The sequence below is a fragment of the Protopterus annectens genome, chromosome 3.part1, assembly GCF_019279795.1.
Source record: "Protopterus annectens isolate FY-2018-M chromosome 3.part1, PAN1.0, whole genome shotgun sequence".
Taxonomy (NCBI): domain Eukaryota; kingdom Metazoa; phylum Chordata; order Ceratodontiformes; family Protopteridae; genus Protopterus; species Protopterus annectens.
Window position 1 is genome coordinate 443,724,454 of NC_056732.1, and position 27,434 is coordinate 443,751,887.

Genomic DNA, 27,434 nt, shown 5'->3' on the forward strand with positions numbered 1-27,434 from the left:
CTAATTACTCAGATCTATGTATGTATCTCTTACAAAAGGCACAGCGGGCATAATGGTTATGGATTTCGACTCCAGTTCATAAGGTAAAAGGTTTGATACTAACTTCTGACCAATGCCTTTGTGAAGTTTTCATGTTCTCCCTGTATTTTCTTCCCGCATGCTGGATGTTTCCACCTCAGACTCGCCCAAAAATCTGAATGAAGTCGTAGGCAGCTACGAAAATTCTAGGTGGTGCCTATCGGTAAAGAGTTATGTAGACTAAACACTTTAGGCATCAACTGTAGTGAGCAGTATCATTTAGATAAGAAAATATGGATCACAGGCTGCATTCCATGTCAGGACTAGCCTCTTGTTGGTATAAAAATTGGCTCTAGATGATTTGGTGCCATTGATTAGTGTCACCAAAAATGGACATGGGTATTTACCAGTGGTAAGTGGGCTGAGGACCTGGCCTATTCCAATGTACACCAGAAACTCATGCTAATGGTGGCTGGGGTCTGTTACTTCTCTTGGGCATCATGTTCCCACAATAGCCCTGGGTCCGTAAGCTATTGGTCAGGTAGTGTCTAGTTGCCTAGTGTGGGTTACCTGGCATAGCTTTGTTCATCAAAAGCTGGACATAAAACCAGTAATTTGCCAAACATGAACTCTAGATTGTTAACACTCTGTATAGGTTCACTGACAAGATGTATCTTGAAAGCGGATGGCATGATGTTAAGTAGGAAGGTGGACAGCCTGTGCATCCAGGAGACAAGATGGAAGGGCTGTGCAGCAATGCCAGTTGACACAGGCACCAGAGTTTACTACTTAAGGGGAAGACGGTGTAGAAATGGTGTGGGAGTTGTGGTAAGGTAGAGTTTTTAGAAGATGATGAGGGGATGTCACCAGAATTGATGACTGACTTATGGCAGTCAGACTGCAGTCTAAAGATACAGAGAGCAGGAAAACGTGGGAGCCAGAAAAGATGGATCAGGCTAAGAAGGAATACGGGTTAGCTAACAAAGAGTTAAAAAGTTAAGATGGTAAGAGAGCAGTCATGATAGCAAAAAGCAAGACAGAGGCACTGTACCATTTTCTAGAAACTGACTCAGCAGATGACACAAAGAAACACTATCAGGTTGCTCTTCAAAGACAGAATGAGAGTACTTCCTTCGTAAGGGATACCAGCAGCAACCAGCTCACCATCCACAGGGCATCAAAGGTAGATAAGAGTACTTCCAGCAGCTTCTGAATGAATTAAACTCCACAGAACCTGTACTGCCCTAGATGCAGTCCACAGTGAAAGAAGAAGTAGAGCTCATTTTAGAGAAAATAAAGTCAGAGGAAGCAGTAGGCTCAGATGAGGTCACAGCAAATATAATCAATGTGCTGGATGAATTAGGGAGAATTGACTGCACTGGCTATCTATAGCATTATGCGGAGAAAGGTGTATTGCAGATGACTAGAGAATAAAGCCACCTTTTGTCAGCATACATGAATAAAGGGATCATTCACAACTGTGGGCACTGTTTGTTAACCAGGTAGGCTCACTGGACAGCCCCCTTTCAGGGGTAACCCGGAAGCAATATCTGGTTAAGTGGCTTGCTCTGGGTCACACAGTTAGCAAACAAGGGCTGAGGGAATCCATCCCTGTTCCACAGGAACAACAGCTTCCATCCTTAACTTCTGCACCAACTGCCAGATATCAAACTCCTTTCACACTGTATGAAGGTGCTGGAGAGGATGATTCATAGAAGAATACACAGAGTAGTAGAAGGTAAGGTGGGTAATGTGCAGGTTAGATTAAGATCAGGATGCAGCACAGCTGACTTTTTTGTTTGCCGTGAGTTAGATAGTTGAGAGGGAGATAGAGATGAGGAAAGACTCCATCCGGGCAATTTTTTACTTGGAGAAGGCTTGTGACAGGGTCCCAAGAAAGATGATTTGGACAGTCCTATGATAGTACAAAGTTCCAGAAACATTGGCAGAACTAATGCAGGCTTTGTACAAGAACCCAGTGGCAAAGTGAATGAACTGTGTTCCAATGCACAGAAAAGTTCCCAGTGGGAGTGGGTGTACATCAGGGTACAGCTCTGAGCCCACTGCTCCTCATACTGGTGATGGACTACATTAGCAGACAGGTCAGGGGACAAAACTTCCTATACAGATGGTAATGTGTTAAAAGTAGACTCTGAAAGTAAACGAGTACTTCTTTTAGTTGTAAGAAATACAGGCTTTGCAGTGTAACAAGAAAAGAAAGGCTGGACAAAGTAAGATTAAGTTAATATGCTGTGAACATGGTCTGCTTTGGTGGGGGATCGGTTGTAAAAGTGCACGGATTGTACTAAATGTAAGATTAAGATAACTTCAAGGCTGGATGTCTAGATTAATGCTTTTGGCTTAAGTTGTAAACAAGTGCTTTTTTTAAGCAAGTAGACTTGCAAATTAAGACAAAATAAGGAAACCCATACAAAATGCTAAACTCTTTCTATCCACAAAGATATTAGCTTGTTTTTTTCATAGTAGCAAATGTTCTCAGTGGGTATTGAGATTTCTACAGCTGAATGCAGTTGTACATTTTGTTCTGAGTGAAATTTACAAAGATTCCTTCATGCATCTGCAGAGGTGTTAACTATTGTTTTTCTCATTGCTGACTACTTTTGCATGGAGATGAGATGTCTGCAGGTGCAAGTGCTTAATCTTGAGAGTTATGAGCATTCTTTGCTGAGGGAAATACAAAATTTAAAGGTACAATGACAAGCAGTTCAGTGAAAAAGTTGGAAATTATGGGAAGTGAATAAGAAATAACATCCTCCCTAGCAGCCTGAAAACTTTGATGCATTTAATAAAACACTGTACAGTTTAGTCTTAGCCAGTATTTTTTTTTCTTAGGGCAAAAAGTTAACATTTTCTGAAAGCGTACAAGCCATTTTTCACATTTGGTAGGGGAAGAGAGATAACAAAAGAACAGGCACCAATTAGGCTGTAAAGTGTACTTTAGTGTGAGTAACCTTGATTTTAGGTTAGGTAATGCTCGTGGGTGCAGTTGTCAATTTGATTGCTCCAGTCTGGAGGATTAAACTCCATTATTGAAACTGTACATAGTGCTGCATTTTTATTCTGAAAATGTATTTAGTTCTTGTTTGTGGGTTTCCATTAAAACAAAAAAATATTGAATAATGTGACATATATTCATGTGACGATAAGAAGAAACAACTTTATAAAATATCAGCCTTCCAGTGTGTGCATGAAGACAAAAGGTGAAAATACACATTCAGAAAACTGTCGTGTGTTAGGTGGGAAAATAGCTTTTTATCATAATGGCTACTCTATCCATATTATCTTGGAATGTAAATGACCTTAGATATATAGACAGCAAGGAAAGAGTACTGAGCTATAGTAAGAAATTCAGAGTGCAAATAGCATTACTGCAGGAAATGCATTTGGAAAGAAATGTATATGTGAATTAGACAAAGAAAGGATTTCAGTATGAATATTCAGCAGACTGTCAGGGTCAAAGGAAAAGAGTAGTAATAATACTGATCACTAGATGGGTTCCATTAGTAATAGAAGAAGATAAAAGACAATAATGGTATAATTTTGTTAGGAGCTGTTGGCAATGAATGAGGATTACACTGGCATATATTTGTATTCCACCAAAATTGCTATTATGGAAAATGACGTTTATGGGAGAAATAATCAGCTTTCATGAAAAAATATTGCTTATAGTTGGGGACTGGAACTGGATTTGCAATAGTGAGGATGTATAAGGGGGACACATATGGGAAAATATGGAAATGTTTGGTTTTGGTATGGGGGTCATGAATTCAGTAGCAGTATCTCTGACAGAATTTACATAATATTCCACAAGTTGCAATAACTGTGTTGGACTGAATAGAAATTAAATTACACAGGAACATGTGGATTTGATTGAAAGCTTTATTTGACATCCGTCCAATAACTGTTTCAGTTCATGCACCAGTAAAAACTAAGACAGTAATGCAGGGTAATGAAGTAAAAATGAGACATTAGCGCTCTCCTACCTACCTGTTAAAAATGGAGGGATTTAATAATTGGGTTGTGGAAATTATTTGAGAGCTATGAGAGAAGATAGGGATAGCTAGTGAGAGAGCTAATATGAAAATGGGGTTATAATAGTGTAGACGTAAGAGAGAAAGAGAGATGGCTAAGAAGTAATAGGAATTATTTAAAGGGGCTTACAAATGTTAAAATATTGTAAGTAAGGGGACAGTCACAGAGCTACAACTGCAGAGCGCCAATATGCATGAGTTTAGAAAAATTGCTGTTAAACAACTGTTTTTTATAACTCCAAAGCACACAAACTTTTAGCACAATGACTCTGGCAACAGAAAATTGAAAGGGTTGTCACCAGACTTACGGATCCTATAAAACAGAAAGGATGTGGCATTCAAGAATGAGCACACATGAAAATATTTATGTAAGATTCAATTATGCTAAGGTTGAAGGTAGATACAGCTCAAGAACTAGTAGTTAAGATAGGAGAAGATGAGATAAAACAGTGATGTATAATGAGCCTGACAGAGCATCTCCAGGAACAGATGGCATTCCTGTGGAAGTTTGGAAACTGGGAGGGAAGAAAGTGATACAGATCTAGAAGAGCTTGTTTAACTTTTTTAAAAGGAGGGAAAGAACCAACATCTTGGAAAAAAGCTGTGGTGACTGCATTACCCAAAGACAGTAAAGACCTATCAGACCCAGCTTCATATAGACTTATGTCAGTTTTAAACCATAATTATAAAGTTTTTATGTCTGTACTAGCTAAAAGAATGGCAAAGGTTTTGACAAAATTGATAGATCTGGCTCAGTCTGATTTTGTGAGGGGAGGCAAACATTTGACAACATTAATAGAACAGTGATACATAGAGAAGCAGAATGTAAGAAAATACCCCTTTTGCTGATAGGTCTTGATGCAGAGAAAGCATTTGCCAAAGTAAGCTGGGATCTTATGAGTAGGGCAATGGGAATATTTGCATTCCCTGATACAATAGTCAGGTTAATAAGGAGGATATATTAAAGATCGTAGGCAAGAAGTAAAGTGGGAGGGTTCCTCTCTGATAAGTTGTGTTTGAACAGAGGAACCAGACAGGGGTGTTCTCGTTCCCCTTTGTAATTTGCTTTACATTTAGAGCCATTTGCAAAGAAAATAAGGGACTCAGAAATTCAAGGATATAATTTGATATGGTAATCAAGAAAAGTTGAGTTTGAGAAATAAGAAGAGTGCACATCGTTAAGGAGAATAATAACCATTCAGATTATTATATTCATAAAGTATATTCTAAGAACTAAATAAAAATGTATACCACTGATCTAAAACACTGAAAATAGACTAAAAAAATAAAAAAATTCTGGAAGGACTACAAAGACCATTATAGCTGAAAGTATGTTTAGTGCTTTCATTTGTTTATTAATACGAACTTCCTCAGAACAGATGACAGTAACCTGTAATACCACAATTATATACAGAAAATTCTGTTACTTGACTGACCAATGAACAATCGCTGCTAATTAAATATTTGAATAAGAATGTAAAACTAGAAGAATCAGTAAAACATTCCAGTAAAACAGCTGATCAAGCGTAAAAGTATGTATAATTCAATAAATAACCTTATTTTTCAGCAAACACTTAATATTTATAGTCCCATTTAATCCTGGGGCACAATCTGCATTGAGAGACACTTGCCATTTTAATTCCTTAATCTCCAAGGCAATATTAAAGTCCGCTACATAAGGCCCTGGGTCTATAAAATCCAAAACAAAAAAAAATGCATTTTCTGAAATTAATATAATCATGAGCATGTTTGACTAAAGCGTTACTGAAATCCCTTCTTTTAATAGCCAGTTGGTGTTCATAAATCCTCTTATATAGAGCTCTAGTAGTTTTCCCTATGTAATAACTTTCACAGTCTGTGCAATAAGCTAAGTAAATATTCCAGTGCTCTTACAGCTAAATCTCCTTTTACTATATATAGTTTTGTTTAAGTGTTTAAAATAAACACTTTATGAAGAATTAATAATTCTACATTGCTTACATTTGTGACGGGTATGTTCCTGTAGGATACCTAACCCCTGTATAGTGTGGAGGTGCACCAACCTTTAACATACACTTAATACTAGTCACCTTCTTGTAAATAAATAATGTATGATGATCTAAAACTGTCATCAAATCACTGTTCCCTAAAATTACTTTCCAGATGTTAATCATGATCTTTTTAACATCTTGTGAGTCCATACAAATAGGAATAGGAAATGCACTACCCATGGCCATAGAGCCTAAGTCCTGTCCATCTTTAGGGGTAAGTCCACTTAATAAAATAAAAGAAAACTTATTCAACCTAGCTATCATAATTTCATCTTTGATGTGTAATAATTTTGAAAGTGGATACCCTCTTTACACAAACATAGAAATTCATTTTTCTGTCTTACTGCCTCATTATCAGAAATGAGTCTACTCAAACGAATGATTTGTCTTTGAACCAAGTATATCTTCATAAACATGTGGAGCATACTTTGAAAGTGTAGCAATATCCATAGAAATGCTAACGTCCAAAAAATTAACTTTAACTTAAGCACTATTCAACATAAATTTCAGCCCTGCACTGTTGGAATTAATGTCACCCAAAAATGACAACAGATACTCCTTAGAGCCATTCCAAACAATAAAAAAAAAAGTCAGCAATGTATCTTCTATATATACTTGAAGCCTTCCAGAGTAGTCAAAACTGACCATTCCCACCAGCTTAGCACTAAAATAGCAAAAGCTGGTGCCATCTTGACACCCATTGCCACACCGCAATTCTGTTGATAGATTATCTGATCAGATATAAAAAAAAATTTTTTAACACAAGATCTAAAAGTAAACAGATGGTGTTAATCTTGACTTGTCCAGAATTAGTGACGTTAGGTAGTCCAATCTCACCTTCATTTTTACATATGGGGTTCGGAGCCAATCCTCGGCTCTGACTCGGCCGATTTTCACGTGCAAAGACTTCTGGTTGGCTCATGGCTAAGCAGGTATCCCATGGTGCACCAGTGCAATCCCCAGATCTCGTTTGCCACGTCGACGAGTTTGGATGTCCTTCTCTTGGCTCTGGCTAAGTCTTTTGCATTTTTTCATTAACTAGTGGTTTTTGCATATTTACTGGAAAGTATATAGATATATATATAGATATATATATATATATATATATATATATATATATATATATGTATAGATATATATATATATATATATATATATATGTATATATATGTAATATAGGGCTTTACATGAATTGTCTTGTGGGTCTTGTGTGACCTTAGTAGTAGTATCCTGTGTACCAGTAGTTAGGCGCAGTTGCACTTTATTGCCTAGATCGTTAGTTTTGGTGGTTTTGGTGTTCTTGATCAATAGGGGCTCCTATTTGATCAATTTACTGTTAATCGGTTATTGTTAACTGGTAGCCTTTGGCGGGGATCCGCTAAAAATCTTAATCACTATTGCAGTTGCAAATTTTTTCCTGCTTTATTGAATGTATGTGTATGTGTGTATGTGGTGTTGTATACTTGGTGTGTTTGACTTAGAAGACCCAGTTCTTTCCCAGGGCTAGGCCCGTTTAACTTAGAGGACCTAGTCCTCGTGTTACTACTTCACAGACCTCTCAACCAATCAGGGACAGATTTCAACGTCACGAAAAAATCAGGGACACTTTTAAAATATTAGTGCTGTTAACTTAAAACATTGACAGAATCAGAGCATATGAATTAATACACATTTCTGAAGTAAAACGTTTATAACTCTTAATTATTGTCATTATTCATTAAGTGTAATTCACCACCTTTCCTCCAAAATTCACTAGTTTTTGGAGGGATTAAGAGGGACAGAGCCAAAATTTGAGTCAAAATCAGGGACGTCCCTGAAAACCAGGGACAGTTGAGAGGTATGCTACTTCATTGTAATTTTATTTGGAAATTTTCCTGTGTGACTGAATCTCTGTTTGTTTTAGTTGAAAGACCTAGTTTCTCTTACACCAGGCTAGGCCCATTTAACTTAGAGGACCTAGTACTCGTGTAATTCTTCTGCAGGGCTAGGCCCATTTTAGTTAGAGGACCTAGTCCTTAGTCAGTCTCTTTCTCTTTTCTCCTCTGGTTTGCTTGTGTGTTTGCAATGTCTAAGGATAGCAAGGAGCACAAACCCTCTTGGTTCAAAAAATATATGAAGTGCTTCCAGAAAATGTCTTTGACGGATGGCCACAGTAGCTGTCTCTTCTGCTTGGGAGCCATCCATTTGCAGGAATCATGTTTGTTCTGTCATGCTTTCTCTCCTAGAGTGTTGCAGGAGAGAAAGAACAAACTGATACTCAGGGGTCTTCTAAAGCCAACCTTCGAGGAAGTCTTATCTGGTTTGTCGGCTTCTTCGTCTAAGTCTTCAATCTTTTTAACATCTTGTGAGTCCATACAAATAGGAATAGGAAATGGCACTACCCATGGCCATAGAGCCTACGTCCTGGTCATCATTAGCCAGCCGGTGCCGGAGAAGGCCTTTTTGAAACTTTTGATTTTGAGTCACATCTTGACTTTGAAGACAAGATCTGACTCAATATCAAAAGGTTCAAAAAGGCCTTCTCCGGCACTAGCTGGTGTTTCGGAGCCGCCTTCCAAATTAGCAAAATCTGCCTCCTCGACTCCTCAGTCTTCGGAGCCGAAGGAGAGCACTATGGTTTCAGAGTCAGTCACAGGTGCTTCGGTGCCGACTACTGAACCTTTGAAAATAGTTGACTCTTCTGCTCGGAGCCGGTCTGTAGAGTCCGTACCGGTCTCCTTGCTGATCAAATCTCCAGTGCCTGCTAGTTCGAGATCCCCAACTTTATCTTCCAGATCTTCCAAAAGAAGATGTGGAGAAGGTAGTACTGAGACTCCTGAAGTCATCTGCTCTGCCTAAATTTTTGTTGGCTCTGACCCAATAGGCTCCGGAGCCACTCGAACCAGTTTTGCCCTCATCTGTGATTACTCCTCCGAGCCATGTTGGCTTTTCGGAGCCAGAGTTTACCAACGGAGGAACCCTTGGTTCCAGCTCCCCTTGCTGTTGCATTGGAGCTGAGCTTGGCTCCAACACGCTCGGCTCCGTCCATCGTGCCCAGGGACCGAATCTCTTCTGTCGGTGCCAATGGGGATCGTTTGAATCGATCTTCATTGGTTCCAAGCCTGCCTCTCGGTGCTTCGCCAGGGTGAGCTCGGACCCTGCATCTATCTCGGAGCCGATGGCTCTGGCTCTGGCTCCGGCACCATCCTTTGTCTCTTCAGAGTGGGGACAGTCTTCGGAGCCGGAGAGGTCTGCTTTTGAGGTAATGAGTGTGCTGTCACAATCTACAGCCCCTGCCAGTGGTACAAGCACTCTTCCCCCCAGGGCTCCCACTTTGGTCTCAGTCCCTCCTCTCTCTGGAGACAGCAGAGACCCGCAGCCTCAGGAGCCACCAGCTGCTGGCCCCCACTCTTCCGGGGCCTCCCCAGAAGGTCCTTTCGAGGAGCCCCCTTGGAAGAGAGTATGCAAAAGGAAGCATATTGACTCCCAGGATGAGTCTCTGACATCGGACACTGACCTCGAGGAGTCTGAGGGGTCCCCCAAGTCGTCATCTGATGATGTCTCCTTTGTGGGCATTCTAGAGATCCTTAAACAGGGGTACAACTGGCCGACTGTCAACCCTTCTGATGAGGATTCGGTTTACCTGAAGGCTTTCGGGTCTCAACCCTCTGCCTCTTGGGTGTCTCCACCTTTCGACGAGCTAAAGGATTCGGTTAGTCGGAAGGTGTGGGATATTCCCAATGCCGTGAAGCCAGTTCCTAGAAGACCAAATAAGTTCCTGTCTGCCCCTCCTGGAAAAGAATTCTTGTCTAAGGGGATTCCCGTAGATGGTAGCAGTGGTCATGAAGAAGGAGTTGGCAGAGATTTCTTCCTCTGTTCATCCACCAAGCAAGAAGTTTCGACAGATCGACAGATTTGGGAAGCATGTATTTAGTTCAGTGGCTTTCACACTTTGTTCTGTGAACTATCTTACCCATTTTACGAGGTTGCAGAGGGATCTCCTCAAGGAGTTAAAAGATTCCATACAGGGTGCTTGTCCTGATGGAGTCCCTGATAGGATCTCTGCTCAGTTGTCCACCCTAAATTCAGTAGTTAACTCCTCCATGCGGCTTACCTCCCATGCGGCTGATGGAGCTAGCAGAGCAGCGGGTTCAAGAGTTGCCCTTAGGCGCCACTCCTGGATGCACTTGTGTAACTTTGCGGAGCCTTTTAAGTCCACCTTCACCAATGCCCCATTTGATGGTTCCTCCTTGTTTGGTCCCAAGGTGAAAGAAACGCTCACTCAGTGTGAGCAGGAAGGAAAGACTCTCTCTGCCATGGGAGTCCATTTTACCGTCCCCTCTCGACCATACCCCAAAGGTCAAAGGGGAGGTAAAATGTGGTTGAAAAAGTCCCAGAGGGCCTTTCCGGTCACACAGAGTGAATCCTCCTTCAGAAGCAGAGGAGGAGGAGGAAATGGTAGACGTCGCCCTAGCGGCAGGGGTGGTCCGCAGTACCAGCAAGGCAGTGGTTCCTTTCGAGGGTGGCCTTATCAGTGCTCCTGATGTGGGCCTGACTGCATTTCTCTGGGGCCAGTCGGGGGGTCGCATCTGTTTGTATTCAGAAGCCTGGCTAAATATAACCCAAGACAAGTGGGTACAAAGAGTTGTTACCAGAAGCTATATCATAACATTTTCCCTTCCACTGTTTGTTCCCAAAAAGATCCCAGATGTTCCACCCAATCACAGGGATCAGGCAGCTGTGGAGATCAACAAGTTGTTCTCAAAAAGAGTCATCCAGCCTGTCCCAGCAGACCAGACAGGATCCGGAACTTACTCCAGGTTCTTTTTAGTCCCAAAACGAACCGGAGACTGGAGGCCAGTTTTGGACCTCAGCAGATTAAACGAATCCGTGAAAAAGGACAGGTTTCAGATGGTCACACTGCAGTCGATACTCCCATTGCTAGGGAAAGACTATTGGATGTTCTCTCTGGATCTCCAAGACGCCTACTACCATATAAAAATGGACAAGGCTTCAAGGAGGTATCTGCACTTCCGGCTGGGAGCCAGCCATTATCAGTTACGTGCTCTGCCCTTTGGTTTCACCACAGGCCCCAGGGTGTTCATCAAATGCATGGCAATAGTGACAGTTCACCTGAGACGTCAGTGATTCCAGGTGTTTCCGTATTTGGATGACTGGCTCCTAACCAGGCATCTACTCCTCCAAAACAGAGATGCCACCATTCAGCTTTGTGCTCAACTAGGGATCTCCATAAACTGGGAAAAATCTGCATTACTGCCCTTGCAATCTGTGATTTTTATAGGCGCAGAGGTAGACACAGTGGATATGACAGTTCGTCTTCCCGCCGAAAGAGTACAAAACCTCATCTCACAAGTTCAGCGTCTTCTTCCACTTCGGAAAGTCAAAGCAAAATGGATTCTTCAACTTCTTGGAACAATGGCCTCAACCATTCTGTTAATACCTGTAGCCAGGTTGCACATAAGAATCCTTCAATGGTTCCTGTTCTCCCAGTGGTCATTCCATTATCTACCACTGAGTCACCCTATTCTGCTGACGGAATCATGCAAAAAGGACTTTTGATGGTGTATAGCCCCCAACAACTTGTTCACGAGGGCTCCCTTTGTGCCTGCCCAACCCATTGCCAATGTGACCACGGATGCCTCCCAGGTCGAGTGGGCGGGTATTATCTTGGCAGGACTGTCCACGGCACATGGCAAGAACACGAGGCTCATCTGCATATCAACATTCTGGAGATGAGAGCGGTGCTTCTGGCGTTGCAAGCACTTCAGGACCTTCTTCCTCCAGGGACAATTGCGATACAATCGGACAACATGTCGGTTGTGTGGTTTATCAACAAACAGGGTGGTACCAGATCTGACCCACTCTGTCGAGAGGCTATGTGAGTTTGGGAATGGGTGATTTCTTCCCAGTGCTTTCTGGTGGCAACACACATTCCGGGGGCAACCAACGTGATAGCCGACAAGCTGAGCCGGGCAATCTTACTGCCTCACGAGTGGTCTCTGAAACGGGAAATAGTGGAACAGATTTTCCGAAAATGGGGACAACCTTGCTGCGGCCTTTTTGCCAGTCCAGTCAGTGCCAAGTGCAGCAGTTATTTTTCCCTAATTCCCCCTCCGGGGGAAACACCCAGAGATGCTCTGGTCTACGATTGGCCCACGGGACTTCTTTATGCCTTTCCTCCATTCCCTCTTATCCCCAAAGTGATACAGAAAGCCAACCGGCTGGGAAGCAAGTTGATCCTCATTGCTCCTTACTGGCCTTGTCAGGTCTGGTTCCCCTTCCTCGAGCCTCTTCTCCTGGACGATCCTTGGATTCTGGACCCAGTTCCAGATCTATTGACCCACATTTCGGGTTCGCTACACCCTTCTCTCCACACCCTCAAATTGACAGCTTGGCTGCTCCAGTTCCATCTCTAGTCAGGCTTCATGATGTTTCGTCATCAGTGTCTCATATTCTTTTATCCTCGCATGAACCCTCAACCAGAAGGCTGTATGACAGTAAATGTAAAACGTTCTCTATTTGGGCACAGAAAATGAAAGTGGATCCTTACACCGCTCACATTCCTGTGATTCTGGAATACCTTTCGGAGTTTTTTCAGCAGGGATCTGCCACGGCCACCATCAAAGTACAATTGGCAGCAATCTCACATTTTTATTTAGGGTCTCCAAATGTCAACCTTATGTCTCATAAGCTATGCAAGACTTTCTTGAGAGGAGCCACTTTACTGAGACTACCATGACAAGAACCTGTGGCTTCTTGGGACTTAAATTTTGTGTTGTCCAAACTAACATCCCCTCCCTTTGAACTGTCTCATTCATCTTCCTTAAAATATTTGTCTTGGAAGACTGTGTTTTTAGTAGCTGTTACATCAGCCAGACATGTTTGTGAGCTACAAGCCCTGTCTATTAAGCCACCTTATTTAGTCTTTCATAAAGACAGGGTTTCTTTATGTACCAGTCCTTCGTTTGTTCCCAGAGTTTGTTCTTCTGCCACATTAAATCAGTCCATTGAGCTTCCAGTTTTCTTTCTCAATCATAGCAATGCAGCCGAATATCGTTTCCACCAGCTGGATGTTCACAGACAGCTACGTTTTTATATGCAAAGGACCAAAGAATTTCGGAAGTCAGACCAGTTGTTTTTCTTTTTCCAATTCCAGATTGGGCTTACCAGTTTCTAAGGTGATATTGTCTAACTGGATTTCTAGTTGCATAGCTTTCATCTACAGTTTGGAGGGCAGACCTTTACCCCACAGAATCATTGCTCACTCTACCAGGTCTCTTGTCTACCTCTGCAGCCTTTCAAGTCAGGGTACCTACGTGGGCTACTCCTCACACCTTCATTACTCATTATAAGTTGGATTTGGCTTCTAGGGGTAGAGCATCCTTTGGCTCCACGGTGCTCAGGAGTATTTTCCAATGAGCCACCCAAGAATAAAGCGCTAGGGACACTGTCCCATATGTAAAAATGAAGGTGAGATTGGACTACCCAACATAAAGAAGTTATGTACTCACCATAACGTTCCATGTTGGTAGTCCATCTCACCCTTCATTTTTACCAACCCGCCCTCCTGCCCCCATCCTGGAAGATCTGGAGGTAATACTTTAATTTCTTGGTTGGCGACCCTTTAGTATTGATTTGTTGGTTAGGGGTTTCTTTCTGTTTCTAGCGAGCAGGAAACAAGATCTGGGGATTGCACTGTTGCACCATGGGATACCTGCTTAGCCACGAGCCAACCAGAAGTCTTCGAGCTTGAAAATCGGGCGAGTCAGAGCCGAGGATTGTCTCCGAACGCCATATGTAAAAATGAAGGGTGAGATGGACTACCAACATGGAACGTTATGGTGAGTACATAACTTCTTTTTACGAGTCAAGACATTTTTGACAAACTGGATGCCCACATTTTGATAAATAGACTTATATAATGAAACGATGTCAACAGTAACTAGCATAGTTTCAGATCTGTAAACACAATTTTTTAATAAATCCAAATATTGCCATGAATCTCTCAAAAATATTCTGTCTTTAAAGTGAGAGGGTTTGGCAAACTATCTTCACAGTTTTGCCTTTATTAGCTGAAACTGTTGGTCTAAATGGCAGATTTTGCATATCTTTATGGATTTTAGGTATTCCGAATAAAATGCCTAATAATGACTTTTCCATAAAGAGAAATTCAGAAGTGGCTAAATCAGTGTAACTCTTGTTTAATAAATCCACCAGACAGTTATCTGTTTTGGCAAAACTTTTTTTTGACAAAATCTTTAACTACATGGTAGTTGTTTTTGTCATCCAACAGTTTGGCCATAAATGTATTATAGTCAGAAATGCTCATAACAGCCATTCCATTTCCTTTATCAGCCTTCATAAACCAATATTCTTTACACTTCCTAAAGGAATTCAGAGCTGTAATCTCAGTAGGATGGAAGTTATAAACTTTGTTTCTTTTTAGTGTTACATAGTTGCCTTATATCCTTTTCACACAATTAAGGAAAGACGTCTAAGGTGGAAATTAACCTAGGATTAATACAACTAGGTTTTCTGCAGGTTGAACCTAAAGTTTGTTCAGTGCCACTAAAGGCATATTTAAGGTTCAGCTTTCTTACATATAATTTCAAATCAGTCACTGTATCAGTGATATGTGCTCTGACTGAAGGTAAAAAAGAAAATCCTTTCTCCAAAACCTTAATTTGTTCAACAGTAAGGTTTAGGCGACTAAGATTGTAGACCCTACTTATAGGGAGTACTACTTGCAACTCTTCCTTTTTCTTTTCTGTCCTCGATTCCCTCTCACTTTGCTTTTCTCCCAGCTTTGTTCTCCGCTGGTGGTCTCAACTGAAAAGAAGATGAAGTGCCCCTAGTAACATTGGTCTCAGCCATAGAATTATTTGTAACTTCACAAACCACATCAGCATTGCCATTTTGGATAACAGTAACCTCATTAGATGTACTGTTATTACCACCATAGTTAATTTGATTGTTCCGTTCTGGCTGCAACTCAGAAGTATTATTATTATCTTTAAGAACATATGCTAAATTGCTGCCATATGCTGCAGAGTCACAAACTAATTTATCAAGTTTCCTTTGAATCAAAGTAGCTACGTGTCTCTGCAGTTTCGGGCCAATATTTTCATACAGTGACTTGTAAGAACCACATTCACCATCATTAAGTATTAAGCTATTGAGTTCAGCTGTTTCAGTCTCTTTAAACCTCCACTTTTCCTTCATTATGTTTAATTAAAAGTTTGAGAGTTTTGACTCCCATATTTTTATATAAATTAGTCAGTTCTATGAAAATCCAATCCAAAGTTGTTATACCGTTGTGAAAACGATAGCATCTAAGTCCCAACAGAACTTGCTGGCATTCAGCAACAAGTCTGCAAGTAAAAAAATATCATACTGTAACGAATGCAGTTTAAATAATTTCTTTTCAAGCTCAAAAATTCTAAACTTAACAATGGGAGCGAATAACTGTTGTCTGTTGTGTCCCGTTGTCTAAAGAAAGATCGTCTCTGTAAGCTGCAACTGAAGCAAAAGGGTTCACTGGTCGAGCATAAACAAGATTCTCGCCATTACCATGCCCAGAGTCTGCAGTGACTGTTGAATCTCTTCCGGAACTATGGAAAGAACACTTCTGTGTCTGTCGAATTAATCCGTCTTGTACAGCAGGAATTCCACTAACCGCTGAAGTCCCATTAATCTTTAGTAAGGCTTGTGCCGTACCAATAGCCGATGTAAGGCTTTGCGAAATAGAAGCCAATTCATCTGGAAAACTATGAATGCTCAAATTTAAATTGTCATCCGATTCACTGGAAATCTAGTGACAATGTTAATAAGAGAATGATTGGTAGATCCACTACTTGAGGCTGTAGCAACTATTGAAAGTCCAACTGGCGGTAAAAAAAACAAGCACAAAATAAAAATGTATACCACCAAACCAAGACACTGAAAATAGAATAAATAAAATAAAAAAAGTGCTGAAAGGACTACAAAGATCACTTTAGCTGAAAGTATGTTTAGTGCTTTCATTCGTTTATTAACATGAACTTCCTCAGAACAGATGACAGTAAACTGTAATACTACACTTGTATACAAAGTCTGTTAATTGACCGACCAATGAACAATCACTACCAATTAAATATTTGAATAAGAATGTAAAACTAGAAGAATCAGTAAGACATTCCAATAAAACATCTGATCAAGCGTAAAAGTATGTATAATTCAATAAATAACCCTATTTTTCAGCAAACACAATATTTATAGACCCATTTAATCCTGGGGCACAATTTGCATTGAGAAACACTTGCCATTTTAATTCCTTGATCTCCAAAGCAGTGTTAAAGTCCGCTACATAGGGCCCTGAGTCTATAAATCCAAAAAAATAAATAAATAAATACATTTTTTTAAATTAATACATTCATGAGCATGTTTGACTAAAGCATTAGTGGAATCCCTTCTTTTAAAAGCCATTTGGTGTTCATAAATCCTCTTCTATAGGGCTCTAGTAGTTGTCCCTATGTCATAACTTTCACAGTCTGCAATAAGCTATGTAAACTATTCCAGTGCTGCTAAATCTCCTTTTACTATATATAGTTTTGTTTTACTGTTTAAAATAAACACTTTGTGAAGAATTAATAAATCTACATTGCTTACAGTTGTGACAAGGGTATGTACCCATAGGACCCCTAACCCCTGCATAGTGTGGAGGTACACCAAATTCTAACATAGACTTAATACTAGTCACCTTCTTGGAAATAAATAATGGATGATCTCCTAAAAGTCTGACCAAATCACTGTTCCCTAAAAAATTTCCAGTTGTTAACCATGATCTTTTTAACATCTTGTGAGTCAATGCAAATAGGAATAGGAAATGCACTACCCATGGCTGTAAAGCCGAAGTCTTGTTCATAGGTTGGTACTAGGCTATTTGGCCCTCGGGCCTATACAAGCCTAGCCATGACAATTCCCTGGTTGTCCATCTTTAGGGGTAAATCCACTTAATAAAATCGGGAAAAACTTATTCAACCTAGCTGTCATAATTTCATCTTTGATGTGTAATAATTTTGAAAATGGATTCCCACTTTGCACAAACATAGAAATTAATTTTAATATCTCATTGCTAAAAACCTCATTATCGGAAATGTCTATTCAAACGAATGATTTGTCCTCGAACTACGTTTATCTTCATAAACATGTGGTGCATACTTTGAATGTGTAGGAAATTGTTCGAGTAAGTTTTTTTGCAAAAGATAGTGCTTGAAAATACATTGTTAGCAATATCCATAGAAATGCGAATGTCCAAAAAATTAACTTTATCTTTAATTAACTCCAACTAATTAACATCAGCACTATTCAGTACCTCTGTCCTAGAGGCCTATCAGTGCTGATTGAACTGTCAGTTACACCCAACCTATTAGATCTGTCGAACTTGCATATTGCTTGGTGGTACTTGACTGAACAGATGAGGGATTGCACAATTACAGGTTATCATTTGAGGAATGTGCAGGGCCCACAGGAGGCCTCTTGCTGTCTATTGTCACCTCTGGCCAGATCTTTACCACCAATTGTCAAACATTTGCTTGCTGTTCAGTACTCCAGGGTTGCATGAGCAGCCTGCATAACAGTTATTTTTATCTGCAGTGTAATGTTAGGTCCATGTTTGTTAATATGTTGTTTGCAGTGTTTTAATGGTAAATATACAGAACTGTGGTGTCTTACTGAACTCTGAGAGTGATAGACCATGATGTTAAGTTGTCAATCTCGCCTTCATTCTTGCTTGATGGGTTCGGAGCCGATCCTCGGCTCCGAATCGGCACTTGCTAAGCTCGAGAGTCACTTTTACCAGCTCGAGGCAGCCCCATATCCCATGATGCAAGGCGGTAAGTACCTAGATCTCGTTTGCCGCTTCGCTGATGAGGTCCTCCTTTTGCCAGCTCCTGGTAAGTGATTTAGATATTACTGTTCTAGCCCCTTTTAAAACTTAAAACTTAAAAACTTAAAACTTAGAACTTAGTTTAACGTTTATAGTTATTTTAAGTCCCTTTTCTGACTAGAAAATCCCTTTATATTTTTAGTCAGGCCTTCTTCCCTCCCATCCCCCCCCCCTTGTTAGGGTGTGTGTGTGTGTGTGTGTATTAGAAGTCAGTTATCTGACTATTTGGGATAACTATTTCTTGGGACTGTGTTGTGTGTGTGTGGCTACAACTATGTCCAAGGAAAGGGTCTCAGGCTTTAAGAAGTGTGACTCGTGCTGTCAGATGATGTCTCTGACAGACGGTCACACTTCTTGCTTATACTGCCTGGGACCTCTCCACCTGCAGGACTCCTGTGCAATATGTCATTCTTTTAGCCAGAGAGTCCTGCAGGAGAGGAGAAATAAATTGATTTTGAGGGGCCTTCTTAAACCGGAGGGCTCTCCGGCTAAGTCGGCCCCGACTAAGACTTCCAAGTCTTCCAAGGCCCAGGCTTCTGTTTCTAAGCCTGCGGCCTCGGTTCCAACTCTTTCAGAGTCAAGATCGGCTCCGGCTGGAGCCGATCCTAGTTTGCACAAACCTTCGGCACCGATGGCTATCGGTGCCGATACTGGTTCGGTCTCATCGGTGTCGGCTCCGACCACCATGTGGCTCAGGCTTCGGTGTCGGCGCCGACCGGCACCGACACCGTTACATTTGTGTCTGTATCAGCTCCGGCCGGAGCTGATACATCGAGACCTCCTGTCGGTGCCGAAAAGTTGTCGGCTCCGACAGCATCCATAGTTTCGTCGGCTCCGATGGTTCCTTCGAGGAAGAGGTCCAGGTCCCCTTCCTTGGAACCGATACTTTCGGCTCCGGCCTCTCCTCTCCTCTCGGAGCGGAGCCATCGGAGCCGATCATCCAGGTCATCCAGGCTTTCTGACCATGATTTAGAGAGGGTGGTCAGTAGATTATTAAAATCACAGGCACTGGCCCAGATGCTACATAGTCCATCTCAACAGACGACTATTAGTCCACACCCCCTTGCAGTTCCTCCTTCGACTCTACCTCAGAGTTTGGAGCTGGAGTCTTTGGGAATGGTTTCTGCTATGGCTGAGGGACAGATACCCCCCCCTTCTGCTCCCTCAGCCTCTACTCTTATCTCCTCTTCGAGACCTTCCTTAGAGGGATTCGGTGGTCGGGCTTCCCTGGTCTCCTCCGAGGGGGTGAGTGGCATCGGACCCTTGTCCGACCCCACTCTTCCCCTTGGAGCCTCGGCCTTGGTGAGCTCTGCTCCGACATCGGCCTCGGAGCCTTCCTTTTCGGTGGGCCCTGGAGTTCCTGGTTCTTCGGAACGGGTTCTCTCGGACCTCCCTGGGAGGGGAGCCTTCGAGGTGATGAAGAGTGTGCTAGCCACTGGACTCAGCCAGCAGTCTGTTCCCTTAGCTCCTCCCTCTACGGTGCCGGAGCCGATACATCGAGACCTCCTGTCGGTGCCGAAAAGTTGTCGGCTCCGACAGCATCCATAGTTTCGTCGGCTCCGATGGTTCCTTCGAGGAAGAGGTCCAGGTCCCCTTCCTTGGAACCGATACTTTCGGCTCCGGCCTCTCCTCTCGGAGCGGAGCCATCGGAGCCGATCATCCAGGCTTTCTGACCATGATTTAGAGAGGGTGGTCAGTAGATTATTAAAATCACAGGCACTGGCCCAGATGCTACATAGTCCGTCTCAACAGACGACTATTAGTCCACACCCCCTTGCAGTTCCTCCTTCGACTCTACCTCAGAGTTTGGAGCTGGAGTCTTCGGGAATGGTTTCTGCTATGGCTGAGGGACAGATACCCCCCCTTCTGCTCCCTCAGCCTCTACTCTTATCTCCTCTTCGAGACCTTCCTTAGAGGGATTCGGTGGTTGGGCTTCCCTGGTCTCCTCCGAGGGGGTGAGTGGCATCGGACCCTTGTCCGACCCCACTCTTCCCCTTGGAGCCTCGGCCTTGGTGAGCTCTGCTCTGACATCGGCCTCGGAGCCTTCCTTTTCGGTGGGCCCTGGAGTTCCTGGTTCTTCGGAACGGGTTCTCTCGGACCTCCCTGGGAGGGGAGCCTTCGAGGTGATGAAGGGTGTGCTAGCCACTGGACTCAGCCAGCAGTCTGTTCCCTTAGCTCCTCCCTCTACGGTGCCTGTCGATATCTCTGCCATCTCTCTTGCTCCCGGACCCAGAGATCCTCCGCCTCAGGTTTCCCCACTGGGAAGAACCCCCTCTTCCGAGGATTCTCCTGATCAGTCAGGGGATCCTCCGCGCAAGAGGACCTGTAAGAGAAAACACGTAGACTCCCCCGAGTCTATCACTTCAGATACCGACTTAGATGAGTCGGAGGGATCCCCAAGCTCCCCCTCTGAGGATGTCTCCTTTTCAGACATCCTAGAACTCCTTAAACAGAGGGGAAACTGGCCCTCCAATAATCCCTCTGAGGATGAGTCGGTATACCTGGAGGCATTTGGATCTCGGCCCTCCACGTCCTGGGTGTCTCCGCCTTTCGACCCCCTTATGCAGGTTATCGCTCGAAAGGCTTGGGCTGCTCCTGACTCTGTAGAGCCAGTCCCTAGGAGGCCTTCTAAATTTATTACTGCCCCTACGGACAAACAATTTCTCACGAAAGGTGTCCCTGCTTATGCCATGGTGGTGGCAGCTGCCACTAAGAAGGAACTTGCAGATCCTTCTGTACCTGTCCATCCTCCTAATAAAGACTCTAAGACCATGGATAGGTATGGTAAGCGGATGTTCTCTTCAGCGACCTTTGCTATGCGCTCGCTGAACTACTTATGTCACTTCACCAGACTCCAAAGGGATATCCTTAAGGAGCTAGGTGAAGTAGTACAGGATCCCACAGCTGCAGGGGCTCAAGAAAAAATTGCTTCGCAGCTAGGAACCCTTAATTCTATTGTTAACTCCTCCATGCGACTGATATCATATGCAGCAGATGGAGCGAGTAGGGCCGCAGGTACAGGCGTGGCTCTTAGACGCCAAGCCTGGATGCGGCTCTGTAATTTTGCAGATCCCTTTAAGGCGTCCTTCACAAACTCTCCCTTTGATGGGTCAGCTTTGTTTGGCCCTCAAGTGAAGGAAACATTGACCAGGTGTGAACAGGACGGCAAGACTCTTTCTGCCGTAGGGGTCCGTTTTTCCACCTCTTCTAGACCTTACCCTAAAGGACAGAAGGGTGGCAAAATGTGGTTCCGCAAATCCCAAGGAGTCACGCCGGATTCACGTGGTCAATTTACCCCTAGAGGCAGAGGGGGTAACAATAACAGACACCGCTCTAGAGGCAGAGGGGGGTCCGCAAAACCAAGGAAGCAGAGAGCCTCTCTCTGACAAGCCCTTTCAGCATCCCTGAGATGTTGCCCGACTGTCCATCCTTGGAGGCAGTCGGGGGAAGACTTTTGCTGTACCCAGAAGCCTGGCTTTCCCTAACTCAAGACAGATGGGTACAGTCGATCATATCCGAGGGTTACAAAATTCCTTTCAACGAAAGTCCCTTTTCTCACTCAAATTCCCTTCCAGATGTACCACCCGGTCTAAGGGAAATTGCAGAGTTAGAAGTATTCAAACTTCTACAAAAAAGAGCCATTCAGCCAGTTACAACAGACCATTCAGAGCCCGGAATCTACTCAAGGTTCTTTTTGGTCCCCAAAAAGACGGGAGACTGGAGACCAATATTGGATCTCAGCAGACTCAACAAGTCTGTGAGGAAGACAAGATTCCCAATGGTCACACTTCAGTCAATTCTGCCCTTCTTACAGAAGGACAACTGGATGTGCTCAATAGATCTTCAGGATGCGTACTATCACGTAAAAATTCACAGACGCTCCAGAAGGTTTCTCCGCTTTCGGCTGGGGTCCAGTCATTTCCAATTCAGAGCCCTGCCCTTTGGTCTCACTACAGCCCCCAGAGTGTTCACCAAATGTATGGCAGTGGTCACGGCTCACCTGAGACGTCAAGGATTCCAGGTGTTTCCGTACCTCGACGACTGGCTCCTTTCAGCCACCACCAGGCATCAGCTTCTTCAAGCCAGGGATTACACAATAAATCTTTGCACTCAATTGGGCATCTCGATCAACTACGGAAAATCCTCCTTGTTGCCCTGCCAGTCTATTACTTTCATAGGCACAAACTTAAACACTGTTCGGATCTCAGCTACCCTCACAGACCAAAGAATCTCAGATATACAAGGTCACGTGAGAATCATTCTAGCCAACAAGAAAGTACAAGCCAGAATGGTTCTAAAAGTGTTGGGCCTCATGGCTGCGGCCATTACCCTTCTTCCCCTGGCTCGCTTCTATATGCGCCTTCTTCAGTGGATGTTGTTCACTCAGTGGTCTTACCAACAACTTCCGATGCGTCACCAAATACTGGTGACACAGATTTGCAAGAATCATCTTTCTTGGTGGATTACTTCTCCCCATATTCACCAAGGCAGACCCTTTGTACCCCCAACCCCGGTAGCCACTGTCACTACGGATGCCTACCTGTTCGGGTGGGGGGGGCATTATCAGGGCAGGATGGTTCATGGGACGTGGCAACCGTTCGAATACCACCTGCACATAAATGTCCTAGAGATGAGAGCAGTGCTTTTAACGTTGCAAGCCCTCAACGACTTTCTTCCCTTGGGGACAATTGCAGTCCACACAGACAACATGTCTGTAGTATGGTATATCAACAAACAGGGCGGAACCAAGTCCTACCCCTTGTGTCGAGAAGCGCTCAGACTTTGGCAATGGACGATCTCCTCTCATCGGTTTCTGGTAGCAACGCATATCCCTGGGAAAACCAACATTTTAGCGGACAGATTGAGCAGAGCTATTCTCATGCCTCACGAGTGGTCTCTCAAACAATCTATAGTGGAGGAGATTTTTCTAGAATGGGGTCGCCCATGTTGCGATCTTTTTGCTACTCCCCAAAACAGCAAATGCCCAGACTTCTTCTCTCTCTTCCCACTGCCAGGCCATCCCCCCAGAGACGCTCTGACCCAGGATTGGCCCCAGGGACTTCTTTATGCCTTTCCTCCCTTTCCTCTGATCCCACAAGTAATCCAGAAAGCCACCATTTTGAGAGCCAAAATGATTCTCATTGCCCCTTATTGGCCTCGACAAATTTGGTTTCCGTTCCTCCATCGTCACCTTTTGGTGCAGCTGTGGCATCTGGACCCAGTGCCAGATCTTCTGATTCACCAATCGGGTCAGCTGCACCGGTCTATCCCTTCTCTCAACCTCACAGCATGGTTGCTCCACTTCCTTCCTTAGCCAGGCTTCCCATGATCTCTAATCCTGTTAGAGACATCATAGTAGCTTCCTTAAAATCCTCTACCAGGAGGATTTATACTAGCAAATGGAAACGTTTTTCTTATTGGGCAAAAGCCAAGAATATTGATCCCTTCACTGCTCCAGTACAAGCAGTTTTGGATTTCTTAGCGGAAATTTTTCACGCGGGCTCCTCTTCTTCCACGGTCAAAGTTCAGTTGGCCGCTATCTCGAACTTTCATGTCGGGTTCGCAGATCACAACATTATGTCCCACAGGCTTTGTAGAGCCTTCTTGAAAGGAATTTTTCTCCTGAAACCTCCAATCAGGAGTCGTCCTCCTCAATGGGATTAAATTTAGTGCTGACATCCTTGATTCTTCCTCCCTTCGAGCCAGCTGTTTCATGTTCCCTGAAATTTCTTTCATGGAAAACTTTATTCCTGGTTGCTATTACATCGGCTAGGAGGGTGTCTGAACTTCATGCTCTATCTGTTCGCCCCCCCTATTTAGTCTTCCACAAAGACAGAGTATCATTGAGAACTAATCCGACCTTTTTGCCTAAGGTCGCCTCAAAGACTAATTTGAATCAGGCTATTGATCTTCCTGTATTTTTCCCAAACTATTCAAACAGATCGGAACAAAAATTACATTATCTTGATGTCCACCGCCAACTCAGATATTATTTGGACAGAACAAAACAACTCAGGAAATCCGATCAACTTTTTGTTTCTTATGCTGATAACAAGAAAGGCCTTCCTGTCTCAAAAGTGACCTTGTCTAGATGGCTTTCTTCTGTTATTTCTGAAATTTATCAGCTCAGGGGAAAACAGCTGTGCTCAAAACCTAAAGCACATTCAACCAGAAGCTTAGCCACTTCCACAGCTTTTCAAGCTAGACTTCCATTAGACACTATTTGTGCAGCAGCCACTTGGGCCACTCCTCATACATTTGTTTCCCATTACAAATTGGATTTGGCCTCCAGGGACAGAGCCAGTTTTGGCTCTACAGTTCTCAAGAGTCTGATCCATTGAGCCACCCAGGATAGAGGTGCTAGGGACGCGGTCCCATCAAGCAAGAATGAAGGCGAGATTGACAACTTAACATTGAGAAGTTATGTACCTACCATAACGTTCCATGTTAGTTGTCTTCTCGCCTTCTTTCTTGCGACCCTCCCTCCTTCCCCCAGGCCTGGACAGACCTTTCTCTCTACAAGGAAGTATGCTTCTGAAGAGCATACAGTGCTGGTCCTTCTACCATCCTTCAGGTTTTTTTCTCCCCTTCTTTCTTCCTTTTGGAAGTTATTATGCTAGGTGCTATTGCCTATTGTCATCAAACGAGATCTGGGTACTTACCGCCTTGCATCATGGGATATGGGGCTGCCTCGAGCTGGTAAAAGTGACTCTCGAGCTTAGCAAGTGCCGAGTCGGAGCAGAGGATCGGCTCCGAACCCATCAAGCAAGAAAGAAGGCGAGAGAAGACAACTAACATGGAACGTTATGGTAGGTACATAACTTCTCAGTTTAGAGGACTGACATTGAAAAAATAGTACTTAAAAGCCTGTAATGCTTTGTATTTTTCTGCTTTATTAAATTGTTTCCCCTCAGTTCTTCCTTGTTGTGTTTGTGTAATTTTGCATCCAGACATTTGAAAATCCAATTGAAAGTTTCTAGTTGCAAAAATTTTAAAATCCGCACAAACTTTATTTTCTTAGTGAAATAAACTAGCTCTGAAGTTTGCAGCACTGTTGTAAACCTTCTTGCCCTGAAACTTGTATTAATTCATGATTTATTGCTGTTTTATATAAATCATCGAGAGCTCGTTTTCATGACACAGTTTTTGTAGGTGGGTTTCAGAAGGGAAAAAAACATTTTGATAGATGTGCATTTCATAATGGACTGCATTGACTTTTCTAACTAGCAAAAGCAGTGCAAGTGAAAATAACATTGCCGAAAATGGAACTCAAGTTGTTTGACTTTTTAAAGATTGCTGCAAACATCTCAACTATTAAGTAAATATAAACGTAAAAAAAATAAATAAAAGAATACAAATGATAATAAAAAATAAAATAATAATAAAAAATAAAGTTTTTTTTTTAATAATGATATGAGAAATTTCACACTGTAGAAAACTTCCTGCGAAGGTCATGAACTGTTTGATGTATTTAATAGGTACAGGACACTCACATTTGTAATGTTGGCCTGCAAAAGTCTAATGGAGAGCAAGACAGAAAGAAAACCAGAAACAAGAGAGTTCAAAATACTGGAGAGAAAACACTGTCTCGTTATAAAAAGAAGAAAAAAGAAGAGGAGGAAAGACTTTCTATGTACTCCAGTGCAGACACTTTGAGACAGTTAAAACAGGTAAGTGCCAAGAAAATGTTTAGTTTGTATACATAAATCAGTGTTGAGTTGTCTGAATTAAAAAAAAAAAAAAAAAACATATTTTACGATATTATATGATCACCTTAAGGAAATAATTTGTCATCATATCTCTTTCTTGATTTCATGAGAACATGTTAGCTAAAAGCATTTTTCTCATGCATCCAAGCGGCTGCCATCAGCAGCAGTGGGTTAAAAGTAGAAAAGTCAAGAGACAGCTTGGTGCCTGCCCAACACTAGTCTTTGGTTCCCTTCAAGACCCTGTGTGAGACGTTAATCCTTCAGAAGTCCCTTTTAGAACCTCCTATTGGGGGGGGGGGGTTATTTCCAGTCACACCTATGCAACATTTTCTTTACAATAGACAAACATCCAGATTTTCCTTTTTTGCACTGTGCTTCGTGTTGACCAGTATTATTACATGACAGTTTCCATGTCTTCATTTTGATGGCTGTAACTGTCCCTGGAGTCCAGTGCCTTACCTTGGTGTCTCACTAGAATTGGCATTGGAATAACTAATTAGAGCAGATTTGTTGACTGCTTTAGTTTTCAGGAATGATTATGGTTGATTCTGTGAACTTTCAGAGGAGGATGCAAGCTACATCTCTAATTGTGACGGGTTACCTATAGGCACAAGTTTCATACTAAAAGTCAGCCAAAAAAACAAAGAAATCCCAGAGTCAAGGCTTAGCAAACACTGATATTTAATAAAATATGTAAGCGCTTTTGAAAAGAGTTCTTCAGACAAGTTAAAATTGTAGCAAAACCAACTTTTAAACACACAGCAATTAAAAACAAACCAATCATTTTGCTTATAACAATTACTTATGCAAATCCCTTGACTTTAAAAATGGTTTTAAAGAGACCTTGTCAATAATACCCGGTTATCTATCAGCACAGAACTTAAAATCCAGTACAATTCCCTTTCTTCAGTATAATTTTTTAAGTCACCTCCACGTTGTCCTTTAAACACAGTTTCTACAACCTTAAACATAAAACTATGTGAAGGTCATGACTCTTGCACATGTTTAGCTAGAGCATTAGTTAAATCACTTCTCCTAATAGCATATTTATGTTCACGTATTCTTTCATAAAACATTCTATTAGTTTTTCATAGATAACAACTTTCACACACTGTGCATGTTGCTAAATAGACAATGTTCTAATTTTACAATGTGCATGTACCTTAAAAACAAATCTTTGTTTAGAAGCAGGATGTATAGACAGATTTGACATTTCTATAAAAGAACAATATTTACATCCACCACATGGAAAGGTACTAAAAGGTAAAGCCTATCTGAAGTATCTTCCTGACAAAATTTGGGCTCCCTATGACAGAGCTGTCTTTTTAAAGACTTCTTGTTCAGTAGAAGAGAAAAGGAAAAGTTATATATCATTAGTATTGCCTTATGCTAGTGATTTTAGACAGGTTAGACATGTAATAGATTCTAACGGGAACATCCTCACTACGGATGACAGGATTAAGGGTATAGTGGGGGTTTCCCCTTTTTATACATATAAGAACAAGAAGTCTTTAAAAAGACAGCTCTGCCATAGGCAGTCCAGATTGTGTCAGGAAGACACTTCAGTTAGGCATTTTCCTTTTGGTACCTTTCCATGTGGTGGATGTAAATATTCTTTTATAGAAACGTTAAAATCTGTTTATACATCTTGCTTCTAAACAAAGATTTGTTTTTTAAGGTTCATGCACATTGTAAAAAT

The 27,434-nt window shown here is 42.4% G+C and overlaps 1 protein-coding gene across 1 annotated transcript in view; it reads left to right on the top strand.

The window, feature by feature from the left end:
- The window catches only part of KMT2C (lysine methyltransferase 2C), a gene marked incomplete in the record, with an annotated part of 4,117,755 nt that overhangs the window by 3,344,879 nt on the left and 745,442 nt on the right, over nt 1–27,434 (top strand). The window contains 1 exon segment of the mRNA XM_044066891.1: nt 25,505–25,696. Coding sequence (XP_043922826.1) covers nt 25,505–25,696 — 192 coding nt within the window.